The 24156-nt window shown below is 46.6% G+C and overlaps 1 protein-coding gene across 1 annotated transcript in view; it reads right to left on the bottom strand.

Annotated features, from left to right (window-relative positions):
- Positions 1 to 694: 694 nt before the first annotated feature.
- Positions 695 to 24156, bottom strand: part of LOC126524303 (TWiK family of potassium channels protein 7-like) — a 533128-nt gene continuing 509666 nt past the window's right edge. Inside the window, exon 3 of the mRNA XM_050172643.3 lies at positions 695 to 4580. Coding sequence (XP_050028600.1) covers positions 4176 to 4580 — 405 coding nt within the window. The 3' untranslated portion in view covers positions 695 to 4175. The remainder of the gene's footprint in view (positions 4581 to 24156) is intronic.

The following is a 24156-nucleotide window of genomic DNA, read 5'->3' as shown; positions in this document are numbered from 1 at the left end:
AGCCGAAATTAATCCGAAGTCCCCGCTACGCCTCGTGACCACATGGTGTTCTTGGCACATAAAACACCAGAATGTAAATAATTTGGGGTACTCTTCCGCGTCAGTAGTCACGCTCACTTTCATTAAGCGCATTATCAGATAAATGAACATGAGATAGCTCGATTCTTCGCTAAACATCGCGCCATTAGTTTAGCCTGCAGCTTCCTTTTCTGTTTTAAGACGCAGGTGCATTTTTTTTTTGCATTCCGCCCTGCATGGAATGCGGCCGCGGTGGCCGGCAATAAAGCCCGCGACCTTACGCTGAGCAGCAAGAAGCCTCTGCGGTTGAGCCACCACTGCAGCTTTGATACGCTAAAGGAAAGCCACACTGCATGGGTAGTCACGCTGACCGTTAAGGCTTTGGACTTTGGCACTGTGCAGTGGAGCAATGACATGGGCGCAAAGCAACTGATCCATCTGTGACGAACTCTGGATGCTGGGGATGGTGTACACCACGCCCCTCATTCTGACTACCGTGATCGCTCAGCCTGACGTCAAAATCAAACACATGTCCGTCCACGTACTTTTGCGCTATTCGAGTGTAGCCGCTACGAGAAGATTTTCCCTGTAAGAGCTCGTGCTCGGCAACAAAAGACCAAGTGATACGAGCAATCCTGGCGAGCAAAATGTTCATTTAAGGATGAACCACTGGGAGAACACTTCGAAACCGACTTTATTAACCCTTAACGCTTCCTCTTTTTGAGGTTATGACAAGGTGAACACTTGCAGAGTACTTGAATGTTTCAAGGTCTACATTTCAAATGTTCGAACTAGCACCATCTTCTAGACCATCAGACTGGACCTCACAGGTTTTTCGTGAGCTTTATTTGTGAACTCTTGTAAAAGGGCACAGGAATGCCACGATATGTGAAGACTGGTTGCAATGATTAAATTAGAGTCCACAGCTTGAATTGTCAGATAACAACTAGCGGAAAGTCGGTAGACAAGTTTTGTATCAATAGCTCTTACTATGTTTTCTAAAGTGCATATCGGCACCTGTAATACACGGTTGTACATGATATTGAGCTCAGTTTTGTATATCAGAAGGAAGAATCGAATGTTAAAGAAACTTGAAGCAAGTATGTAGCAGCTGTATCAAATACTGCGGCACTACTTTTGTCCCTGAAATGAGCATAGCAAAATAGGACATCTCTGTTTCAGGAACAGGGCGGCATGCACTTATCGTAACAAATGAGAGTACTTACCGCCCTCTTTGCACCAGCACTCGAACACACAATGCTTTTTTCTGTCTCAACAAACGCACAAAATCACAAGTGAAAGTCACTTGTCTTAGACCAGCATTCACATTTTTATTGGTTCACTGGAGACCCTTGGGTGCGTGAACATCATATACTGCCTTAATTTGTTGAATTTTGCGACGATTGTTTTATGTCGTTAGTTCCCAGCCCTAAAAGCAGAATTCGTCCTTCGGCAGCGCTCTCACCTGTACAACAGCATAGGAAGACAACCTTACGAGCCACGCAGAAAGTTTAAACATCAAGAAAACTTTCTTTGAACCAATAGCCAAGTCCTTTTAGGCCTTATGAAGAAGACAGATGCTGGATAAGCTGCCACGGAACGATTTGTTTGTTCCAGGACACCTTTAAGAACAGACACTACCACATTCAGTTGCTTGTAATACGGGTTACAAGACCTCTTGCTTTCCTTGTGAGCTGCACCAGACAAGTATGCAAGCCCCTGCCTCCACCCACCCCACACTAGCACAAGCATTCTACTATAAAATGTAGCTATAGCGTCAAACTCAAACGTGACGGTAGGCATCCTTAAGCTATGGCTTCTTCTTGCGCTATCGCGACACACACAAAAAACAATTTGATAGTAATTGCCAATTAATAACGCCCTTTCAGTGTTTTGTCCCCGACATTCAACCCTGCTAACTGCCGCACGGAGTGCCAGGATGTGAGTGTTTGCGCATGCGCCTACCCAATTCACATCTAAGCGCACATTCGCAAAGGTGTAGCGAAATTTCTTACTTTCACTATTTTAAAGTACGTTAACTCACTGTTTTCTCAGGCGACGGCATTGTTCACAACAAGTGGTGTTACATCAACGTAGCACAAATTATAGGCCACATATGAAAAAATAAATGCCATGTGCTTACTGCTACTCTTCAGTAAAGATTTTGATAGAAATCACAAGGGATGGTATTTATGTCATGGTAACGTGACATACCTCACCAACCATAACATATATTTTTTTAAGAAACTCGACTTGGCATTGTGGGAGCAGATGAACACTGTACTAAAAGAAAATTAGCATCTTTCTGAGATCAAAAAGCATCCTGACCCGGATCTCTGCTTCTGCTCGCAGGATTAACGGTTAGACATTACGTGACTCACAATATTCCGGAACAATACTGTCATATTTCGATAAGCAGCACTGCGGAAATAGCGCCAAGGACTCGGGACAGTTGATATAGTATGTGAAGAAAAAATGCTCGTGTCCTTTCTAACCAATACCTGCCTCTATTATTTTTGCATGCCATAAAAGAATTTGTAACCTTCAGCAGAGACCGTCTTTGCTGAAACAGTGCTACAGGCAGAACAAAGCCGTAAAAATATGTTGAGGTGCTCTGAAGCTCCCAGCATTGACTCTTGCGCCCCCGCAACTATCTCTGCAGTCGTTCCGGTAAAAACGCTGCCGATCTATGTCGGCTCCCTAGCGGAGATCTCACGCAACGGAGGGTCTCTCTTGCCCCATCAGCGCTTAAAGTTGACTCATCTATGTATTCATCTTGTCGCGCCTAGGCGATTTTCCAGACACACGTTTATTTTTTTTTTTTACAAAACTCGTAACACGGTTCTGACTTAAGTGTGTATGATCGCGATTACGCAAATGCAAGGTCGATTGGTTATGAAAGAAAAACGGGCCTTCAGGTTCGGATTAATATCCGTACGGCCAAGAGTAATTATAACACACCACTGCGACCTGGTACTCGTAAGGTACGAAGTTCGAGCGTCCATTCAGGTCATGGGCGTATTGAAGGATTGCTTGTAATTGGCGCGAACATCGAGGTTAAAACGCAATACTTCCAAACACTGTGCTTCTGAAAAATGTTTACGACCCAGGCAGCATGCTCTTGTCCTGTGACACTCGCCTGATCGCATGCCTGAAAAGTGTAGCGTCCACATTGCTAGCATGAGCAGTCGAAAATTTGTACAGTCATTGAGAGGTTTGCTGCTATTGGCTGTCGACGCATGGCAGGCTCATGTGCAATGATGCTAGTGCACGTGCCCGACACTCTTCCCGGCGCCATTACGCTTAGACTAAGAGCCAGCCACCTTGCACCTTTCTAGAGTCTCGGGCCAGTGGCAGTACCCTAAAATCAGCTTCGCAACCCGCTCATATTGACACTCTTCGGCACTGTGTTCGAAGTTACTAGCGCTCACGTGCTTGCTGGAGTGAAAGCTGTGCATGGATTCTTGCTATCCAGATAAAAAATCCCGTGGGTGCTCCCCAATGATTTACACTGCAACGCTTTAACCGCGGCCTTCACTGAGTGCCGCAGAAGTCAACAAATACCGTATTGTGCACTGCATTGCGAAGCAGTGCAAATGCCTAGAATGTTTCGACTGTGGCCTGAGCAAGAACTCGAAGAGTAAATCCAAATGAAGTTCAACGATGCGCCAATACGCGTCTACGGGCTAAAAAAGTTGCCGAGCGGAGCGGAAAGCGCTTAAGCACGAATCAAACACTGCGAGATGAATGATTCGCGGACATGAAAACCGATCACACTACGAGGCTCTCAAAACTTTGGGAGCGGTTCTTCACGCCTCCTTCCACAAGCCGCGACGGAGCGGATAAGAGCACACGAGCAGTGAAGCCCGCAAATGGGCGGCTGTACTCGTTAAGACACTCGCTACTTTGTGCACAGTGCCGAGAGAGTCGTAGGTGGATGCGCCGCTCGCTGATCGTCAGTGTCCCCTGCCAGTCGCGTCGGACGACGAGGCCGCCGCCTGCTGACCCTCCGGGTCTTCTTCGGCCACCTGGGGAGCGCAGCGGGACCTCGCCCGCGCTCTCCTCACGCGCGTCCTCATAAGCGTGCTCAGGGGCACCTCGACGTACTGCACTACACCTGCGAGACCGCGACGTCGGCAGTGGCTGCGGCGCCGACGTCATTCCGAGTCCGAATCGGCGTCAGAGTCGCTCACCACGCCGAGGCGGCGGCCCAGGGCGCGCAGTTTGTGCACCACTTCCTCTTGCACGAGGTTGAAGCACATGGCGATCAGCGCAAGTCCCACGAGCAGGTACAGCGAGCAGATGACGAGCTTCTCCTGGGAGCCGCTGTCCGAGACGACCGTGTCCCCTGGCACCAGGTCGCCGAAGCCGATGGTGCTCAGCGTAACGAAACAGAAGTACGAGCCGTCAAGGTAGTTCCATTCTTCCCACACGGAGAAGAGCACTGCTCCGCCACAGATGTAGCCGCCGATGATGGTCATGCACAGCAGGATGGGCACCGTCACTCGCGGCCGCTCCTCCAAGTCGTCTAGGAAAGGGTCCACGTAAGCATCGAACTTGGCCTGCGCATTTCAAGCAAGGCATAGCAAACAAATCTATAAGGCCGCGGCACCGGAAAACTCTCAATTACACAATGCTAAATGTCATGCGGCGCCAGCCACATTAAGCGTCAAAGCTCGTTTTGCACGTAACTCCTAATAACACAAGCGAGATCCAAACATATTCGGTTCCGCAAATAGTCATGTTTATTCAATAGAAGCAGACCCGCCGTGGTTGCTCAGTGGCTATGGTGTTAGGCTGCTGAGCACGAGGTCGCGGGATCGAATCCCGGCCACGGCGGCCGCATTTCGATGGGGGCGAAATGCGAAAACACGCGTGTACTTAGATTTAGGTGCACGTTAAAGAACCCCAGGTGGTCGAAATTTCCGGAGTCCTCCACTACGGCGTGCCTCATAATCATAAAGTGGTTTTGGCACGTAAAACCCCATAATTTTTTCAATAAAAGCAGCCACGAGAACAGCTAGGTTTCGAAACACTGGCCATTCTGCAATAGAATTACTGCTTCGCAATTAAAGTTTAAGGGGGGCGCTTCCATTCGCTAAAAAGGGACAGGAAATTTCGCGTTGCACAGTTAATCTTCACCTTCATTTTTCGTGATTCTCGCATATAGTTGCTTTTCTTGCTCTTGAATGTCACAAGCCACTATGGCAGGCCTTTCATAAAAGTGCGCTGTAGATTATTTTGTTCTGAAAAGTGTCGATTGTTGCTCTTCAAGCCCTACAACGCAGATACCGACATAACATTAGTAATCCGCTGCCATAAACACTGTTAGGAGCCACGGAATGTTGAGCGAGTTGGCGAGTATTCGTGGTCTGAAAAGTTAGGCGATGCAAACATTGGCGCAACACTAATCGAAGGAATAACACAAACGCCGGCTGTAAAGTTGTTATGTATTTTTCCTGCTTTAAGGCTAAACTGAGCGAATATCGCAGAGTCGCAATAACCAAAAAGGCGCTACTACTTTGTGGTCCTGTGACGAGCGAGGCCTTGGAAACAATATTAGGCGCCCGCAACGTGTTAGCAGCCTGATCGGTTCATTCAAGAAAGTTAAGGGATAGCACACTAGCGGATGGAAAGGCCTCTGGTAGTTTGTTGCATCCTTCCGAAGAAATATTGTGGCGCTTCCTTGGTCAATCTGGCAATACTAAGGGACGTATAAAACAATACGATGGAACCATTCAAGAGATAAGGAGTAGTGAGACAGTGCAACGCAACTTGAGAAATTATACTGAAACGTCCAAGAATTTCGAAGAAAAAAAGATTGAATCGTTGCGACGGCGTATCACAAGTCGCCGTAGGCATTAAGATCCTTAGTTATAACGATTTTGAACAGATTTTTGATGGTCTATGCAACAATGGTTGCTTGTGTAGTGTCAAATGCTGATATGCTGCAGCCTAAAGTTCACGACCCGAAAGGAAACAATGTGCACGGACATGCATGCAGAATGGGCACCAACACACGGGAAACGCAGTCGAGAACGGCAGAACACAAGGTGGAGCGATGAAAGTAGGAAATTCGGGGGCGCTAGTTGGAAACGGTTGACGCAGGTCAGGGGTAATTGGAGAGTGCAGGGACAGGCCTTCGTCCTGCAGTGGACATAACATAGGCGGCGGCGGCGGCGGCGGCGGCGGCGGCGGCGGCGGCGGCGGCGGCGGCGGCTGCTGCTGCTGCTGCTGCTGCTGCTGCTGCTGCTGCTGCTGCTGCTGCTGCTGCTGCTGCTGCTGCTGCTGCTGCTGCTGCTGCTGCTGCTGCTGCTGCTGCTGCTGCTGCTGCTGCTGCTGCTGCTGCTGCTGCTGCTGCTGCTGCTGCTGCTGCTGCTGCTGCTGCTGCTGCTGCTGCTGCTGCTGCTGCTGCTGCTGCTGCTGCTGCTGCTGCTGCTGCTGCTGCTGCTGCTGCTGCTGCTGCTGCTGCTGCTGCTGCTGCTGCTGCTGCTGCTGCTGCTGCTGCTGCTGCTGCTGCTGCTGCTGCTGCTGCTGCTGCTGCTGCTGCTGCTGCTGCTGCTGCTGCTGCTGCTGCTGCTGCTGCTGCTGCTGCTGCTGCTGCTGCTGCTGCTGCTGCTGCTGCTGCTGCTGCTGCTGCTGCTGCTGCTGCTGCTGCTGCTGCTGCTGCTGCTGCTGCTGCTGCTGCTGCTGCTGCTGCTGCTGCTGCTGCTGCTGCTGCTGCTGCTGCTGCTGCTGCTGCTGCTGCTGCTGCTGCTGCTGCTGCTGCTGCTGCTGCTGCTGCTGCTGCTGCTGCTGCTGCTGCTGCTGCTGCTGCTGCTGCTGCTGCTGCTGCTGCTGCTGCTGCTGCTGCTGCTGCTGCTGCTGCTGCTGCTGCTGCTGCTGCTGCTGCTGCTGCTGCTGCTGCTGCTGCTGCTGCTGCTGCTGCTGCTGCTGCTGCTGCTGCTGCTGCTGCTGCTGCTGCTGCTGCTGCTGCTGCTGCTGCTGCTGCTGCTGCTGCTGCTGCTGCTGCTGCTGCTGCTGCTGCTGCTGCTGCTGCTGCTGCTGCTGCTGCTGCTGCTGCTGCTGCTGCTGCTGCTGCTGCTGCTGCTGCTGCTGCTGCTGCTGCTGCTGCTGCTGCTGCTGCTGCTGCTGCTGCTGCTGCTGCTGCTGCTGCTGCTGCTGCTGCTGCTGCTGCTGCTGCTGCTGCTGCTGCTGCTGCTGCTGCTGCTGCTGCTGCTGCTGCTGCTGCTGCTGCTGCTGCTGCTGCTGCTGCTGCTGCTGCTGCTGCTGCTGCTGCTGCTGCTGCTGCTGCTGCTGCTGCTGCTGCTGCTGCTGCTGCTGCTGCTGCTGCTGCTGCTGCTGCTGCTGCTGCTGCTGCTGCTGCTGCTGCTGCTGCTGCTGCTGCTGCTGCTGCTGCTGCTGCTGCTGCTGCTGCTGCTGCTGCTGCTGCTGCTGCTGCTGCTGCTGCTGCTGCTGCTGCTGCTGCTGCTGCTGCTGCTGCTGCTGCTGCTGCTGCTGCTGCTGCTGCTGCTGCTGCTGCTGCTGCTGCTGCTGCTGCTGCTGCTGCTGCTGCTGCTGCTGCTGCTGCTGCTGCTGCTGCTGCTGCTGCTGCTGCTGCTGCTGCTGCTGCTGCTGCTGCTGCTGCTGCTGCTGCTGCTGCTGCTGCTGCTGCTGCTGCTGCTGCTGCTGCTGCTGCTGCTGCTGCTGCTGCTGCTGCTGCTGCTGCTGCTGCTGCTGCTGCTGCTGCTGCTGCTGCTGCTGCTGCTGCTGCTGCTGCTGCTGCTGCTGCTGCTGCTGCTGCTGCTGCTGCTGCTGCTGCTGCTGCTGCTGCTGCTGCTGCTGCTGCTGCTGCTGCTGCTGCTGCTGCTGCTGCTGCTGCTGCTGCTGCTGCTGCTGCTGCTGCTGCTGCTGCTGCTGCTGCTGCTGCTGCTGCTGCTGCTGCTGCTGCTGCTGCTGCTGCTGCTGCTGCTGCTGCTGCTGCTGCTGCTGCTGCTGCTGCTGCTGCTGCTGCTGCTGCTGCTGCTGCTGCTGCTGCTGCTGCTGCTGCTGCTGCTGCTGCTGCTGCTGCTGCTGCTGCTGCTGCTGCTGCTGCTGCTGCTGCTGCTGCTGCTGCTGCTGCTGCTGCTGCTGCTGCTGCTGCTGCTGCTGCTGCTGCTGCTGCTGCTGCTGCTGCTGCTGCTGCTGCTGCTGCTGCTGCTGCTGCTGCTGCTGCTGCTGCTGCTGCTGCTGCTGCTGCTGCTGCTGCTGCTGCTGCTGCTGCTGCTGCTGCTGCTGCTGCTGCTGCTGCTGCTGCTGCTGCTGCTGCTGCTGCTGCTGCTGCTGCTGCTGCTGCTGCTGCTGCTGCTGCTGCTGCTGCTGCTGCTGCTGCTGCTGCTGCTGCTGCTGCTGCTGCTGCTGCTGCTGCTGCTGCTGCTGCTGCTGCTGCTGCTGCTGCTGCTGCTGCTGCTGCTGCTGCTGCTGCTGCTGCTGCTGCTGCTGCTGCTGCTGCTGCTGCTGCTGCTGCTGCTGCTGCTGCTGCTGCTGCTGCTGCTGCTGCTGCTGCTGCTGCTGCTGCTGCTGCTGATGATGATGATGATGATGATGATGATGATGATGATGATGATGATGATGCACATGCGTAGTCGGTCGCTGCGAACTTGTGCAATCGCTGCAGTGCGGCTTCCTTCTTCATGCCCCTTATGGTTATACAGACAGCCCACTATAAGAACATATTTTGCATGGCTTGCTCTCAGCGAGTGCCGAGCTTTCATGCAAGAATCCAGCAGTTCGGGGGACTCCATGACGGAAACCGCGCGCAGTGGGCATTCATTCACTGTACGTATTCGGTAAAGAGAGCGCCTGCAAACCATTCTGTGCTTTCTGTTTGCCAAGATTATTTTGACATCAAAAAACTTTCCTCATTTTGAGAATACTTACAGAAATGTCCCGGATAGCTCCGGTGTGGTGTTCTTACTGAGCGCCAACAAGCAAACCTATGAGGAGCGTGCCGCGTTATCCCTCATACTACGCAAGCGACGCGCTACCGTAAGCCCGCGCCCCCAGTATGCTCCCAAGGGGAGCAGATGCGCATACTGCTGCAATTTGGTTCCAATGATATGTGGTTAAGCCATTCATCGCGCGCGCAGGAGCCGAGCTTGGAACAGCCTCTACAGGCTTCTGCCACCTTGCCTAATTAAAGCGAAGCCTTTGATGGCGTAACAATTATTAGGCGACTCCCCCAGGAAATCTGCCCGTTGGTCTCCTGGTCCGACAATAAGGCGCCACACAGTGCGCTCCATAAAAAAACATTAGAGAATTTCTCTCCTAATTCGTAACATTCTTTGGCTCAGCTCGTACTTTTATTTGCCTATGTTAATCCTAGGTTCTGCTTTTCTTGTTAAACCACCCCCGACCATAGGTTGACCCACCGCAACCCCAAGTGTTTTCTATCGAGCCTTATGTAGTTGATATCCTTTGGGGAAAAATGTCGCGGTGTTGCGTTACAGACACGACCGATGAAGTACTCGACAAATAATGCCAAGCATGAGAATTAGAAGAACAACGTTCGCTGTAGTGACCTTCGAACCTACGACCCCACGCTCCGAAGCTGGGTGTCTTGCACACTAGGCTAAACACCCATGCTTGCTGAAGAGGAGTATATCTGAACCATATAAATGTGTTGTACCGCGTTATCTGTGTTGTCGCGCTGCACAAACTGATAAGCTGTCAATGAGTTGATCAGGATAAGCATTGGTGAGGGGTTATATGGGTCTCATCGCGGTTGGTAATGGTTCGATGCGGAGTGATAAGGTGCTAAAGAGCGATAAAGCGTGATAATGGTGGGAGTAATTTTGAGTAATTTTGGGAGTAATTCTGATAAGCATGTCCGATAAGGTCGATAAGGACAGAAAAGGGCCGGAGCGATTCCCATGAGATTGATAACGACCGATAAGAGTTATTAGGAAATGGGTCGAGTCCAATAAGGCTGATAATGACTGATAAAGCTTGATAAAGAGCGATAAGGGTTGGATCGAGTCTGATAGTGTTGATAATGACCGATAAGGGTTGATAAGGGTTTATACTAGTAGAATTAAAAGCCAAAACGGACTACAAGGCCAATAAATGATACATTTAATGAACAGTCCACTGCTTCGTTCATCACGGTAAACAAGATACGTCGCGTCCAATCCGCGGAGGTCAGCAAGCACGGTTGCCAGATTGCTGCAATCACAAGTAGCCAAATTGGCCTCCGCAGTAGCCTAAACGTAGCCAAAAGCGAAACTTTTGGGTAGCCCGAAAGTAGCCAAAAAAGCTTCGTATTTGTGTGAAGACATTTCTTAAGCATATTGAATTATTTATCGGCAAGAATACCTACATATTAAATTTTCCAAGCATGACCACGCATTACCTCGGCGCGCATCGTGACGGAGGCCATGCTGCACGGAAAACGGGCGCTGTACAAGCGCAAGAATTGCAGAACCGCAGGCATGCAGGCAAATTAATGATAAGGCAACTGCGATATTCATTGCAAGTGCGCTGTTTTATTTTTCCCAGAGCACCAAAATATCACGAAAAGAACAACGCACAAATAGCACCACGCAATAAACGCGCTAAGCAATGGCATGCATTCAGGCGTCCAGTATTATTACCAGCTTATCGCTCATGATAATTTCGCTTAACACAACACAACGCACTAAACGAAAAATTACGAAAAATTGCAAGACCAAGTCTAATACAATATGTGACGGTTGGTACAAAATCTAGTACGATCATCATCATCATTAGCCTAGTTACGCCCACTGCAGGGCAAAGGCCTCTCCCATACTTCTCCAACTACCCCGGTCATGTACTAATTGTGGCCATGTCGTCCCTGCAAACTTCTTAATCTCATCCGCCCACCTAACCTTCTGTCTCCTTCTGCTACGCTTCCCGACCCTTGGAATCCAGTCCGTAACCCTTAATGACCATCGGTTATCTTCCCTCCTCATTACATGTCCCACCCATGCCCATTTCTTTTTCTTGATTTCAACTAAGATGTCATTAACTCGCGTTTGTTCCCTCATCCAATCAGCTCTTTTCTTATCCCTTAACGTTACACCTATCATTCTTCTTTCCATAGCTCGTTGCGTCGTCCTCAACTTAAGTAGAACCCTTTTCGTAAGCCTCCAGGTTTCTGCCCCGTACGTGAGTACTGGTAAGACAAAGCTGTTATAAACTTTTCTTTTGAGGGATAATGGCAACCTGCTGTTCATGATCTGAGAATGCCTGCCAAACGCACCCCAGTCCATTCTTATTCGTCTGATTATTTCCGTCTCATGATCCGGATCCGCCATCACTACCTGCCCTAAGTAGATGTATTCCCTTACCACTTCCACTGCCTCGCTACCTATCGCAAACTGCTGTTCTCTTCCGAGACTGTTAAACATTACTTTAGTTTTCTGTAGATTAATTTTCAGACCCACTCTCCTGCTTTGCCTCTCCAGGTCCGTGAACATGAATTGCAATTGATCCACTGAGTTACTAAGCAAGGCAATATCATCAGCGAATCGCAAGTTACTAAGGCATTCTCCATTAACTCTTATCCCCAATTCTTCCCAATCCAGGTCTCTGAATACCTCCTGTAAACATGCTCTGAATAGCATTGGAGAGATCGTATCTCCCTGCCTGACGCCTTTCTTTATTGCGATTTTGTTGCTTTCTTTATGGAGGACTATGGTGGCTGTGGAGCCGCTGTAGATATCTTTCAGTATTTTTACATAGGGCTCGTCTACACCCTGATTCCGTAATGCCTCCATGACTGCTCAGGTTTCGACAGAATCAAAGGCTTTCTCGTAATCAATGAAGCTACATATAAGGGTTGGTTATATTCCGCACATTTCTCTATCACCTGATTCATCGTGTGGATATGGCTATTGTTGAGTATCCTTTACGGAATCCTGCCTGGTCCTTTGCTTGGCAGAAGTCTAAGGTTTTCCTGATTCTATTTGCGATTACCTTAGTAAATATTTTTAGGCAACGGACAGTAAGCTGATCGGTCTATAATTTTTCAAATCCTTGGCGTCCCCTTTTTTATGGATTAGGATTATGTTAGCGTTCTAGTATATAGTACGATATATAGACATAAAACACATGCTATCATTAAGCATCACAAGCTTATTGCGAAGTGGAATTATTTGGTCCGTACAAAATGCCAAAGCTGAAAGGGTACAAAAATTCTTGGCCCAGTTTAATATCCTCTCAGCAGCCGCCGCTCCTGGCTAGGTCAAACTTCACTTAGAGGAGCGCTACCAATGTCTCGTTCGACATTCTGTTTCGAAGGTTGGTTTTAAAGCGCGACACCTGGCTGAACACTCCTTCGACGGCGGCATTTGACACGGGTAGTGATAGCAAAGACAGGAGGAGGGTTTCAAGTTGTGTACGGAACGGATGGCTGTGGTGGCTGCAGGGACACGCAAGCGGATATGTTCTACGTTGGCGTTGGAACAGGGGAAACTTGGGCAGGAAGGGTCCGAGGGAATTGCCCCGTAGGCGCCATGCGGCAGGCAGAAATTTCTGTAAATATCGGTTATGTTCAGTTCGGTGTTCTCCCTTAGTTCTGGCGCCGAGGTCTCCCGCGGCGGACTGTCAACGGGAGCTAAAAGCATCTCATGCTTAAAACGTAGAACGCCGAAAGCTCACATGTGGAGAAAGCAATACTGTATGTTGGCTGGCGCGCGGGTAGCGTTAGTTCGCGTATGGAGACGTGTTTCCTGAGGCCAGCTTTTTTAATTAAAATTAACAAAAGGCCGCGATCCGTGATCTATCTATCTATCTATCTATCTATCTATCTATCTATCTATCTATCTATCTATCTATCTATCTATCTATCTATCTATCTATCTATCTATCTATCTATCTATCTATCTATCTATCTATCTATCTATCTATCTATCTATCTATCTATCTGTCTATCTATCTATCTATCTATCTATCTATCTATCTATCTATCTATCTATCTATCTATCTATCTACACTCTTATGCCATCGTGATTATGTAGTGCTCGTTTATTGAACCAAAGCACCTTTAAAGGGACGGACAACTAATTTTCATGGTACGTATTTTTTTGTGCAATGGAAAGTTTACCGGTAAGACTGCCTAATCGTGAAGCACTAACGCGCAAAACGCCGTGGAACATATTTTATTACAACTTTTCATCATGCGGTGAGGATGTAGTCGTTCATTAGAAGCATGCTGGAAACCATGATAGGTGAGTGCAATAGCGATTATACGCCGACAATAGTGGGAGGCAGACGACGAGGCAGACGAGAGAGAAAGTATTATTTCCTTTTTCAAGTTGATATTCCTGCAATTCATGTTTTCCGAAGCGATAGTAACTACGTGTTTTCGTGGTTTTCTGTCCAACTGCTTTCGTATTCAACCAGTCAAAACGAAACCAATCGGATCGAAAACGAGACGATGCTCGTGCACGCGATACGCAGTTGAGCGTGTTGCCGTAGCCACGCGTGCGCTTTTGATCTCCGAAGCACAGAATAAAGCACGCGTGTCTAACAATATACCAACTGCAATTTTAAGCATCAATTCTACTGTACCTAATAACAGTCGTCTTACGCAAGAATACATCCGAAGTACCAAGATCTCACCGCCAGGCATTGCCACTTACTGGTTTTTGAGTCTTTCATTGCCAATTTAAAATTATAATTCCTACTTAAATTGCAAAATGCGCGTTGGACTCTATAACTATATATCATAGTAATTTCATTTCCATCAACGTCTCAAGAAATTATGGCCACTTGTCAGTCCCTTTAAGTGCATTTAGTAAAGATCCACATGACATGACTGCATGCCACATGTACTTGTGGCATCAATGACAAGATATGCATGATCTAGTCTCAAATGCCGTCGTGATTCCGTCGTGGTCCTTTCTTCCACAGCATCATGGCAGGATATGTATTATATGCATGCATCGCACGAATGACATGACATGTGCAGAACTTGACAGAATTGCATGCACACATGAATTAATGTAAAGAATGCGACATCATGATATGACGGGCATGCTGACAAACATGTATATATGACATGAATGGCATGACGCATGAACGACGGCACGAATTCCATGACATGTTTTTTGTGATCTTCAGTTCAGTTTATTTTTCTTAAGGACCCCCGATTTCAGGAGTATTACATAAGGGGTGGGTACTAGATTCGAATTCACACTCGTTCAAGTAAGATAAGCGCGCATATATATATACATACACAGTACACATAGTCAAGTATATGCACACATGTATACACACATATTAACGCGTACATATTTATTTATTTATTTACATGTACCTTAGAGGCCTTCGAGAAGGCATTGTGTAAAGGGGGAAATATAGTAACATATTAGTATGGAATCGGGAAAGAGAAACATCAGTATAATGAAAGAAATATGCATGCAACATAGAAAATTAATGCGACATCAGTAAATACATATGTTGAGCAAAAACAATGAACGGCAAACACAATAACATAATAGCATAATAACAATATAGATGTTCTTGTATGCATGCAGTAGTAAAAAAATTAGGATCACTGAAATTCTTTTATTAACATGTAGAAAAATGCAGGAAAGAAATTAAAACAAGACAATACATGTTAGACGGTTGAAACGGCATATTGGTCGGTTAGAATATTGCGAAATGCGCTGTGTTTAGATTGGCAAGCGCTGCTATCTGGTAGAGGGTTCCATAAACGGACCGCACGGGGCAAAGCTGAAAACTTAAAAGCGTGTGTTGTGGCATAAATTCGAGTGTAGCTGAACTGATTGTTGAGTCTTTGTGAGGTCGGTGATGCTTTCTTAAGGTGTGATAAGGTTAGGAAAACTGTCTGAATGAATCTATGAAATAATAATATAAGGGCAATATCACGGCGAGTGATTAGTGGTTGCAACGACAGATCGACATTTATTTGGGTAACACTTCACTGGGTACTGTAATTTTTCGAAATGAAATGGCTCGCTCTATTCTGGATGCTCTCCAGGAGTTCGATGAGGTATTTTTGATGAGGATACCATATACATGAGGCATACTCAATTTGGGGCTTAGAATAGTTATGTAAGCTAGTTTTCTTAGTGGCGAAGGCGCAGTTCTTAAGTTGCGGTGCAGAAATCCTAATGATCTGGAGGCGTTAGCTGAAATGGAGTTGATGTGATTAGTCCATGAAAGATTGTGAGTAAGGAGCACTCCTAAGTACTTATATTCTGTGGTGTGGTCAACAATGTTAGCATCCAAATGATAAGAAAAGTGAGAGCTAACGGTTTTACGGGAAAAGGAAACCACTTTGCACTTCGACACGTTTAGGGAGATGAGCAGCGTAGCACACCAATCACTAATATGTGCAAGATCATATTGGAGTGCCGCGTGGTCAGCGGAACAGTTAATAGAACGGTGTACAATGCAGTCGTCAGCAAATAACCGTACAGAAGAGGATATATTGTTTGGTAAGCCGTTAATGTAAATTAAAAAGAGAGGAGGTCCAAGTACACTGCCTTGAGGTACACCGGAGGTGACGTCAGACAGGCCAGGGAAAAGTTAGCAACAACAGTGAACTGTTCGCGATTAGTAAGAAAATTACGAATCCATGATAGGGATAGCGAGTCAAGTTTAATTGCAGAGAGCTTTGATATCAGGCGACCATGGGCTACACGATCGAATGCTTTCGAGAAGTCCAAAAAGACGCAGTCAATTTGTTTATTACTGTTCATATCTAAGTGTAAGTCTGACGTGAATTCTAGTAGTTGGGTTTCGCAAGAAAATGCTTTTCGGAAACCATGCTGTTTCGGGTAAAGAAGTTATTAGATTAAAGATGAGAATATATATGGGATGCGATAATGTGTTCTAACATTTTGCAGCAAATGCATGTGAGTGATATTAGACGGTAATTTTCATGAGAGCTCTGTTACCTTCCTCAAAAACAGGCACTACTTTTGCTATCTTCCAGTCTGTAGGAAGAATACCAGTTGCAAGGGATTGGTCAAATAGGTGTAGCAGAATTTTGCTTGGTACTAGTATAGTGTTTTTTAGTATTTTAAAATTTATACCATCTATGCCAGAGGATAAAGACATTTTAAGGTTATCTATAAGATCGACTACGCCTTTTAAAGTGATGGTGATGGGAGCCATGTACCGGAAATCAAAATCGGGTACAAAGGGTATGTTAGAATTATCTTCTTTTGTAAATACGGATGTCAAAAATGAGTTGAATGCTGTACACATACATACATGCATAAAATACAAACAACATGTATAAGAAAAAATCAAGTACAACGTATTTGGAGATGGTCAATGACCTGTTGTAAAAATACGGATGGGCAGATTATGTAAACAATGGTAGGTGGGAGGCCGTTCCAGTCTGGCGCCATGAGAAGAACAAACGAGGCTGAAAATGTTGATGTTCGTGAACGTGGTCGGGAAACCTGCTGCGAGTGGCTGGTCCGGTATGATATGCGCGCTGCCGGCGTGATATAGGGCGCTTGATGAATGGTAGGACTGTAAAAGAATTTGTGGTAAAGACAGAGCGAAGCGATGCGCCGACGTCAAACGAGGTACGGAAGCCCAGATGGCGATTTCAGTGACGTGACGCTGATGTCATATGAATATGATGAATCGATGAATCGAGCGGCACGGTTTTGCACAGCTTCAAGAGCGTCGGTGAGATGTGCTTGATGTGGATTCCGGAGTGCTGAGGCGTATTGTAGTTTCCGTCGTACAAGTGATGTGTAGGCAAGTAATTTTATATGATTTGGGGCTTTCCGCAAATGAGGTTTTAAGAAACCTAAAGTTTTTTTTACAAGCTGAAATGATGGTATACACACGCGTCCGCCAGTTGAGGTAATCTGATACAGTGACACTAAGGTATTCATATGTGTCAGTTGATTCTAGAGCCAAATTATTTGTGTACGAGAACGTCCGAGGATTATGGCTGCGGGTGAACGACATGCTTTTGCATTTATTAACGATTAATGTCATTAATCCGGAGTAAGTAATGTATCCACTCCGGAGATGTAACCGGAGTGGATTGATGGTTATTTATAACAATATATTGCGATCGATTAGTAAGAAATTCTGTAATCCATTTACAGTACGATGTAAATTTAGCAGGGAGAGTTTCTCAAGTAATCGTTGGTGAGGTACTTTATCAAACGCTTTAGCATAATCAAGAAAGATCGCGTCAGTCTCTATGTTACCATCCAGGTTAGTGTAGGTGTCATGTAGAAAAACTGCAAGCTGTGTTTCACATGACAACCCCTTGCGGAAGCCATGCTGTGAAGGATGAAAAAAGTGATTACTGTCAAGAAAATTTATTATGTAGGAGTAGGTCACATGCTCCTTGATTTTACAGGGAGCGCATATTAGAGAGATAGCAATTAAGTGGGGAATTTCTGCTACCTGATTTGAAAACCGTAACGACCTTCCCTGTCCTCCAGTTGTCTGGAATGACTCCTGAAGAAAGTGACTGTGAAAAAATTAGGGTGAGATAAAGCGATAGGTTGTGTTTGGTGTTTTTCAATATTTTGCTATTAATTTCGTCCACTCCAGCTGAAGATCACAATTTGATATTTTCTATTTTGGATGAAATTCCATTTTCGCAGAAATTGATCGCTGATATGTCACAATCAAAGTCAAGCAAAGGTAAACAGGAGCGCGCGGTCACTTCATAAGAAAAGACTGTAGAGAACATGCTGTTCAACAAGTTCGCACAATCCACTTCCGTAATCCTTTCATTCGTATCACTGGTAAGCACGATTTTTCGCGGTTCGTCGCCTTTCAGTGTTTTCTAAAACTGTTTCAGATTAGTTTTTAGTTGCTTGGGAAATTCTTTGTGGTAAAGAAAGTGCTTTGCTTGAAGTAGAGCAGAAAGGTAGTTTTTATCTGCTTCGTAGTATTTCTCCCATGCATTTGGTTGATCTCGAACTTTGCAACCCGGAATAGGCGTTACTTTTTATTTTCATGCATTTTTAATGTTTTTGTAAACCATGGTTTTTGACGAGTGGCTCTGAAACTTACTTTAGGTACAAATTGATCTGTCAATTCCTTCAGCTTTTTTAAAGCGTGCACAATTGGTATCAACATTAGGGTGGTCAAATGTTGTCTGAAATGTGGGATTAAATGTGCTAAGACCTTCATTTATTGCTTCATAACTGTAACGTGCCAAGGGAGACGACGCTTACAGCAGCATGGTCAGTGCAGGAAAGAACAAGGGTTTATTGCGAGCGTGGCTTATAAATACATGAATGCAGCGCGCTGTACACTCTGCGCATCACCGATGCGCATCCACGCTGATATAATCAGTACACGTGTCCGATACAATAACCACCTTTGCCATACAGCTGTATCGTTTTCTTGTACATTCAGCGCTTTGTTGGTCGAAAAGAAAAACCGGCATGAATTACTTTGTGGTCGCTGATTTCGTTGAGATAATGGATGTATGGTAGGCTTTCGGAACGGTTGCTTAATATTAGATCTACGATATTGGATGTATCCTGTGAAACACGTGTTGCTTCAGAAAGTAGCTGGGTCATATAAAAATTGAGGCAGATATCGAGAAAGTTGCGGGCTTCGGTTATTCCTGTCGATGAACACAAATTGTCAGTGCGTCGGTCTATCTGAGGGAAGTTAAAATCACCAAATAGAAGTATATGTGCATTTGAGTGAGCAGGAATAAGCTGACACATAGTTTGGTTAAGCTGGCTGCAAAATTCAGGAGTAGTGTGGGGAGGTCGGTAACATACGCCTAGTAGTACGGTCTGTGGGCGTGAATGGATAGTCACCCATAATACTTCCAGCTGTGACTGAATATTGATGACTGCACAAGACAATAGCTCGCGGAATGCAATCAGTACACCGTCACCGCGCATAGATACACGGTCATTGCGGTACACACGAAAGTTCGGTAAGTCCGATATCACTTCAGTATTGCTCACGTTGTCAGTGAGCCAAGTCTTGTTATGTTATTTGTCCATTCATACCATGTCGTGCATTGCTAGCCGGGCTGCTAGGTATATATGTGATCGTGGTGGAGCAGTTAATACATTTGGTGCCATGCATATCACACATGTATTCCTCTTCATATAATGACACGTCATTCATATCAAGAATGCAATGACATGCGTGCATGTCATTCTTGTCTTGCATTTTATGTCATGCATATAGGTTACTCTTGATATGTCATACATGCAATGTCATTCATGACAAGCATGCATGCCTTGAGATGTCATTGATACCACCACATGTACACTCGTAGACAAATTTACACCCTTTGAGGTGTATATTTGCCACACAAAAATAATCGTCATCTGCCTTGTTTGCGTTTCCTTTCTTGAAAATGATGCGCTCACTACTTTCCTGTCGAGAAGGCTCTGTCATGCTGATAACGCGCATGCCATTCGTGACTTGAAATGCAAACATGACCACTCGTATGTCATGCCTGCATTTCATATCATGCACGCAATGTAATTATTGTCACGTGACGCGTGTCATGTGACGTCATACACTTCATGTCATACATTTCGTCATGCCATGCATGTCATTCATGAGGTCATATAACGCATGTCATGTCATTAAATTTGTGTCATGACCTAATTATTTGTTACTTTACATGTCATTTATGTTACGTCACACGTGTAAGAAAGCGGCGAGTATCGATGGTGATTGTATAGAATGTAACAAAACGTCCGCATCGCGTCCATAATGTTGCTTTCTCTGCAGTGTGCAGAAAATTTGAAATCATTTCAGACCACGTCATGACACGCGGGGTTAGCGGCGCGAGCCACGAAAGAAAAAGAAAAAATTTAGAAATTACCCAAACCCTTAAGAAACATACGAAGACACTTGCTGATATCAAGTGCTATAACGTTCGCTTCAGAGCTTGGTGGCGAAACGCACCACTCCGTTCCAAAGGGGACTCTCATAGAATCCATCCATCCATCTATGGTGGCGCCCTTGAAGAAACGGTGTACACTCCGACGTTTCAGGCGCGCGGGTGAGCGCCGGCTGAAGTCGGATACGTCAAGTCGGCGACGCTGCGCCTGCCGCATGACCGGCCCCCTATTGGGGGCGAGGACTTACGGAGTCGCGATCTGTCGGAAGTGCTTCCCTTGCGCAGTGCACCTAAGAAAATACGGGTCAAAAGTGAGTCACAGCAACTTGACTTTTTTTTCTTTGCTAAGACTCATTTTTGCGCGAGTAGAGTCACAAAATAATCGCAGTAACTCGAGATAAGTCTTGCCGAGAGAACGATTATAATGCAGAAGAATTACCAGATAATCTCTTTTGGCTTTATGCTTGCTTCGGGCTTAGGCCGACAATTAGGGATCGTGTCCAGGTTTTAATGCAGTGTCTCACTTTTTCGTTCTTGTTGTGTTCTGCAAGGTCTTCTAATTCTAAATGTTGATTTTCCTTGATCATGTCTGTTGAAATCACAGAGTTGGTTTTCTTGTGGTAAGGAAGACCTGGACTTGTCACACTGGATTCTGACCATAAGTAAATCTAAAAAAAAGTGATGGCTACTAAACTGAGCCCGCAACAAGATAACTTAAGTTCAGTAGACGTATTCAACAGTGTCAATTGTAAATCTAGTTCCGCGACGTAAAATTTGATTGTGAAGAGTTAAATTCCAAAACCAAGATATTATTACGAAGCACGCGGCAATGCGGAACAGCAGATTCATAGTCAGCAGCTCGGATTATTTAACGTGCACGGAATGCACGGTGTACGAAGGTTTTTGCATTCTGCCCCCATTGGAATGCGGCCGCAGCGGTTGTCATTGAACCCGTGACCGCGAACTCAGCAGCGCCACACCAAAGCCACTGGGCTACCCAGGTGCCTTGCGTTCCACGAGCAGAGAGAAACAATAGCGCACGCAACATTGCTTTCGAGCCCTTTTAGAAATATCAAAACAAAAATGTAGTAGTTTCGCTTTAAAGGCGAAGCTTTGATAGCCATAGCAATGAATTAGACAACTACACGAAGCAAGGTTCGTAGTTTCATCGGATGCATAAATTGCAGTAAACATTCGCTTACTAATTAAATTAGCAAGTACGGGGTCACGCGCGCACTAGTAGACGTAGAATGAATCTCACTCAAAGATAGCGAACACTCACAGTCACAGCTTTGGCGTGAAGGGCGCGAACAGAGGGGACCGCATGCTTCTGCTGCCTCTTCCTTCAACACGTCTCCGAAACTTGAAATTCCGCTACCTCGGCGCCTCGCACTTTTGCACTAATCGTAGATAATCTCCAAGACAGGGCGAGGGTGGCGCAAGGCCGGGCGAGAGCACGGCGAGAGGAGGAGAGGCGGGCTGAACGAGCGCCTCCCTTCCCCCGGCTTGAGCACTTTTTATCGCGTCACCTCCTATATATACATGGGGCACCCACCCAGCCGCTATCCATCTCGACTTACCCTCAAACACTTCCTTTCACGCGCAGAGCCAACGGCGCGGGATATGATCTTATCGCACTTCGACTTTACACGTAAACTCACGGCAACGCCGACAGAGATATTGCGCCGCCGATGTAATTACTGTTGCAATAAACGCGAAAATTTGACGAGGAAGAAGCCACGCTGCTTATTTACGCTGTGATAAAGCTGTGAACGATATTCCTAAAAAATGCGTAGCTAAATCTCTGCCAAATGACTACGCTCGCAGTTGGTGACAGCGGCATACAGACGCAAGAGCTTGTGGAGAAAATACAGGAGTTCTGCAGCTTCAGGTGCACTAGATTATTCTGCAACATGGGGGTCTTTATAGTTGTACCTTACATCAGAGAAAACCGCACTCGACAGAGATCGAGAGCGGCCGCACTGTAATAGTTACGCAAATTAAACACAATTACGCTGCGTCTTCACACTTCGAGCACGCTCCTAAATCCCAACGATAGACATTTCAAACGTAACCCCACTCGGATCAACAAATTTTGCTTCTGTGCAGTGAACGTAGCTGTTATTGCAACACAGATCTTCAAATTTATGGCTGCTTCATTCGTGAACATTATTTACGCGACGCAAAATTATGAGTGAGAAAAACTGAGAAAGACAACGCGAGGAAAGAAAACCGAAGCTAGGGCAACTGTGATGCGGGTCCGAAATGATCCAAAGCCGAAGCCATCTAAAGCATGACGCCATTTTATAGCTCCGTTGTATGGGTGGTTGTATTATGCGCGAGTACGTTGTCGAGTGGTTCTGATAGCGCTGCTTTTGGGGGGACGCAAGCGGATGCTGCGGCAAGTTACGGTGGCAACTTCTTTCCGTGCTATGTGATTGGGACGAGAAGCACTGCCAGCAGCAGCGTGGCGCCGATTTCGTCTTTGCCGACATCGAGCAAGTGCAGCTAGCCGGACCTTGACAACCACCCGAAGTGTTGCGGCTTGCACTGCGCCTATCATTGTGATATGAGAGATCGCAACGCACAGAGACGGCGAGATGCATACGATAGCCTATAAGCGGGGAGTCACCTGTGCCATATTTCTCTTAACATATCAGGTAAGCACATCAGCTTCTATTCCTGAGTTTACAAAGGGCGCGTAATCGGCCCTTCCGGTTTGGATGCATTTTGCGCGACGCTGCTCTTGGCAGCAGACATTTCTTAGACATGTGCGCGCCTATGTGAGCGGAAATACTACTGGCAGACGGAAGCCTCAGGAGAGCATCTTAAGTTATAACAACGCTTTACTGCTATGAGAAACACCGTTCTTAACGATCCTAGTGACAAGCGGCCTGTCGGATTGAAAAATCCGCAGACTATGAAGTACTGCGTAACTTCAAATGTAGATACAATAGTAGCACCAGTGCAACTTTCGCTGGTGAAGACAGGGCGTCGAGAACGTTGAAGACAGGTTGTATATCTTCAAGATTCATTAGCTCTTAAGGTATATTACCGGGAATAATAAAAGCACAACGATGCTGTATGTAGTGTCGGGTGACGAGGCACCACATATATTTTCGTAGCGGTAAACGGCTGTATGCACAAGCGTAAGAGGCAAAACGCATAGGCCACGGTGCTGAAACAACAGAAATTCAATGCGTATTTAGCTGCAAGTCAGAAACACAGTAGCTAAACTCTAAGCCAACCTTTTTTGCAATATTTTTAACGTAATCTTTATTTATTTTCACTGTTGTCACCATTTAAAAGCGTGAACTTGCTGCAACCTTTAATAGCAAAAACTACTGGGCTTAAGAAGCCTGGGTTTGTTCTTTGGGGAATTTGTAATACTACTGGATTTTCTATTTTGTGTCCTGTCTTTTATGGAAAGAAGGGCCCCCTTAATTGTATTTTTATGTTAGTGTTTATATTTGGCAAGCAGAAATGAGTTTATTGCAAAGTTGTTCCTCCCAGTGAGCTGCATATGAACCCACGTTAATCCTGCCTTGGCTATTATAATGTGCATATAAGGATTTTAAGTATATACAGCTGTAGTTGACTTAACCACTCTAGGATATGTTGTTGTAGAAGTAGAAGGCTATTTATTATTTTTACTGCTTCCGTGCTGAAATACCAGTTTTTATACCAAGAAACTGACAGTGTTGAATGAAATTAAGTGTGGCATATTTTTCTACCAATTTAATCAAAGAAATTTCGTCTTCCATGTATCAGAGATTAGTTTACCTTCTTGTAAGAAACAATGTTGTGTCATCTCCTCCTCTACTGCTGTCGTCCTGCATATTTTTGTAATTTTGAAATGTATTTTATTTCAGGTATTCAAGAAGTGGAAAGAGCCACAGGAAGTAGCCATCTTATCCAGCATGGTATGGGTGAGGCAACTCGTAGCAGGCACTTTCGCATATCTAATTAGCATATGATGCTATTTGTTGTAATTTTTGTGTCCTCATTGCTATCTTTATTGATTTTAGTATTATTCTGCAAAGGGTAATACGTTTGCAAGAAACAGGGTAATCGTGCAAAGACGAGACGTGGCTGGAGGAGAAACACATACGACTCTCTTTTGTCCCTGTCTCAGTTTGCGCACTTACTGTGTCGTCATCTACCACCAAGTCCAAGTTTCTCGTCAGCTACATTTACTAATTCTCTGTTATTACACTTTCACTCACAGGACATTGAACAGACAGATGTACACAGGGAGAGAGAGACTTGAAATGATGAAGAGCCGTAGAACAAGGAGCGTCGCTGGAGGCAAT

The sequence above is a fragment of the Dermacentor andersoni genome, chromosome 3 (assembly GCF_023375885.2).
Source record: "Dermacentor andersoni chromosome 3, qqDerAnde1_hic_scaffold, whole genome shotgun sequence".
Lineage (NCBI taxonomy): Eukaryota > Metazoa > Arthropoda > Arachnida > Ixodida > Ixodidae > Dermacentor > Dermacentor andersoni.
The sequence above is the reverse complement of the archived record's forward strand: the minus strand, read 5'-3'. Positions and strand labels throughout refer to the sequence as shown.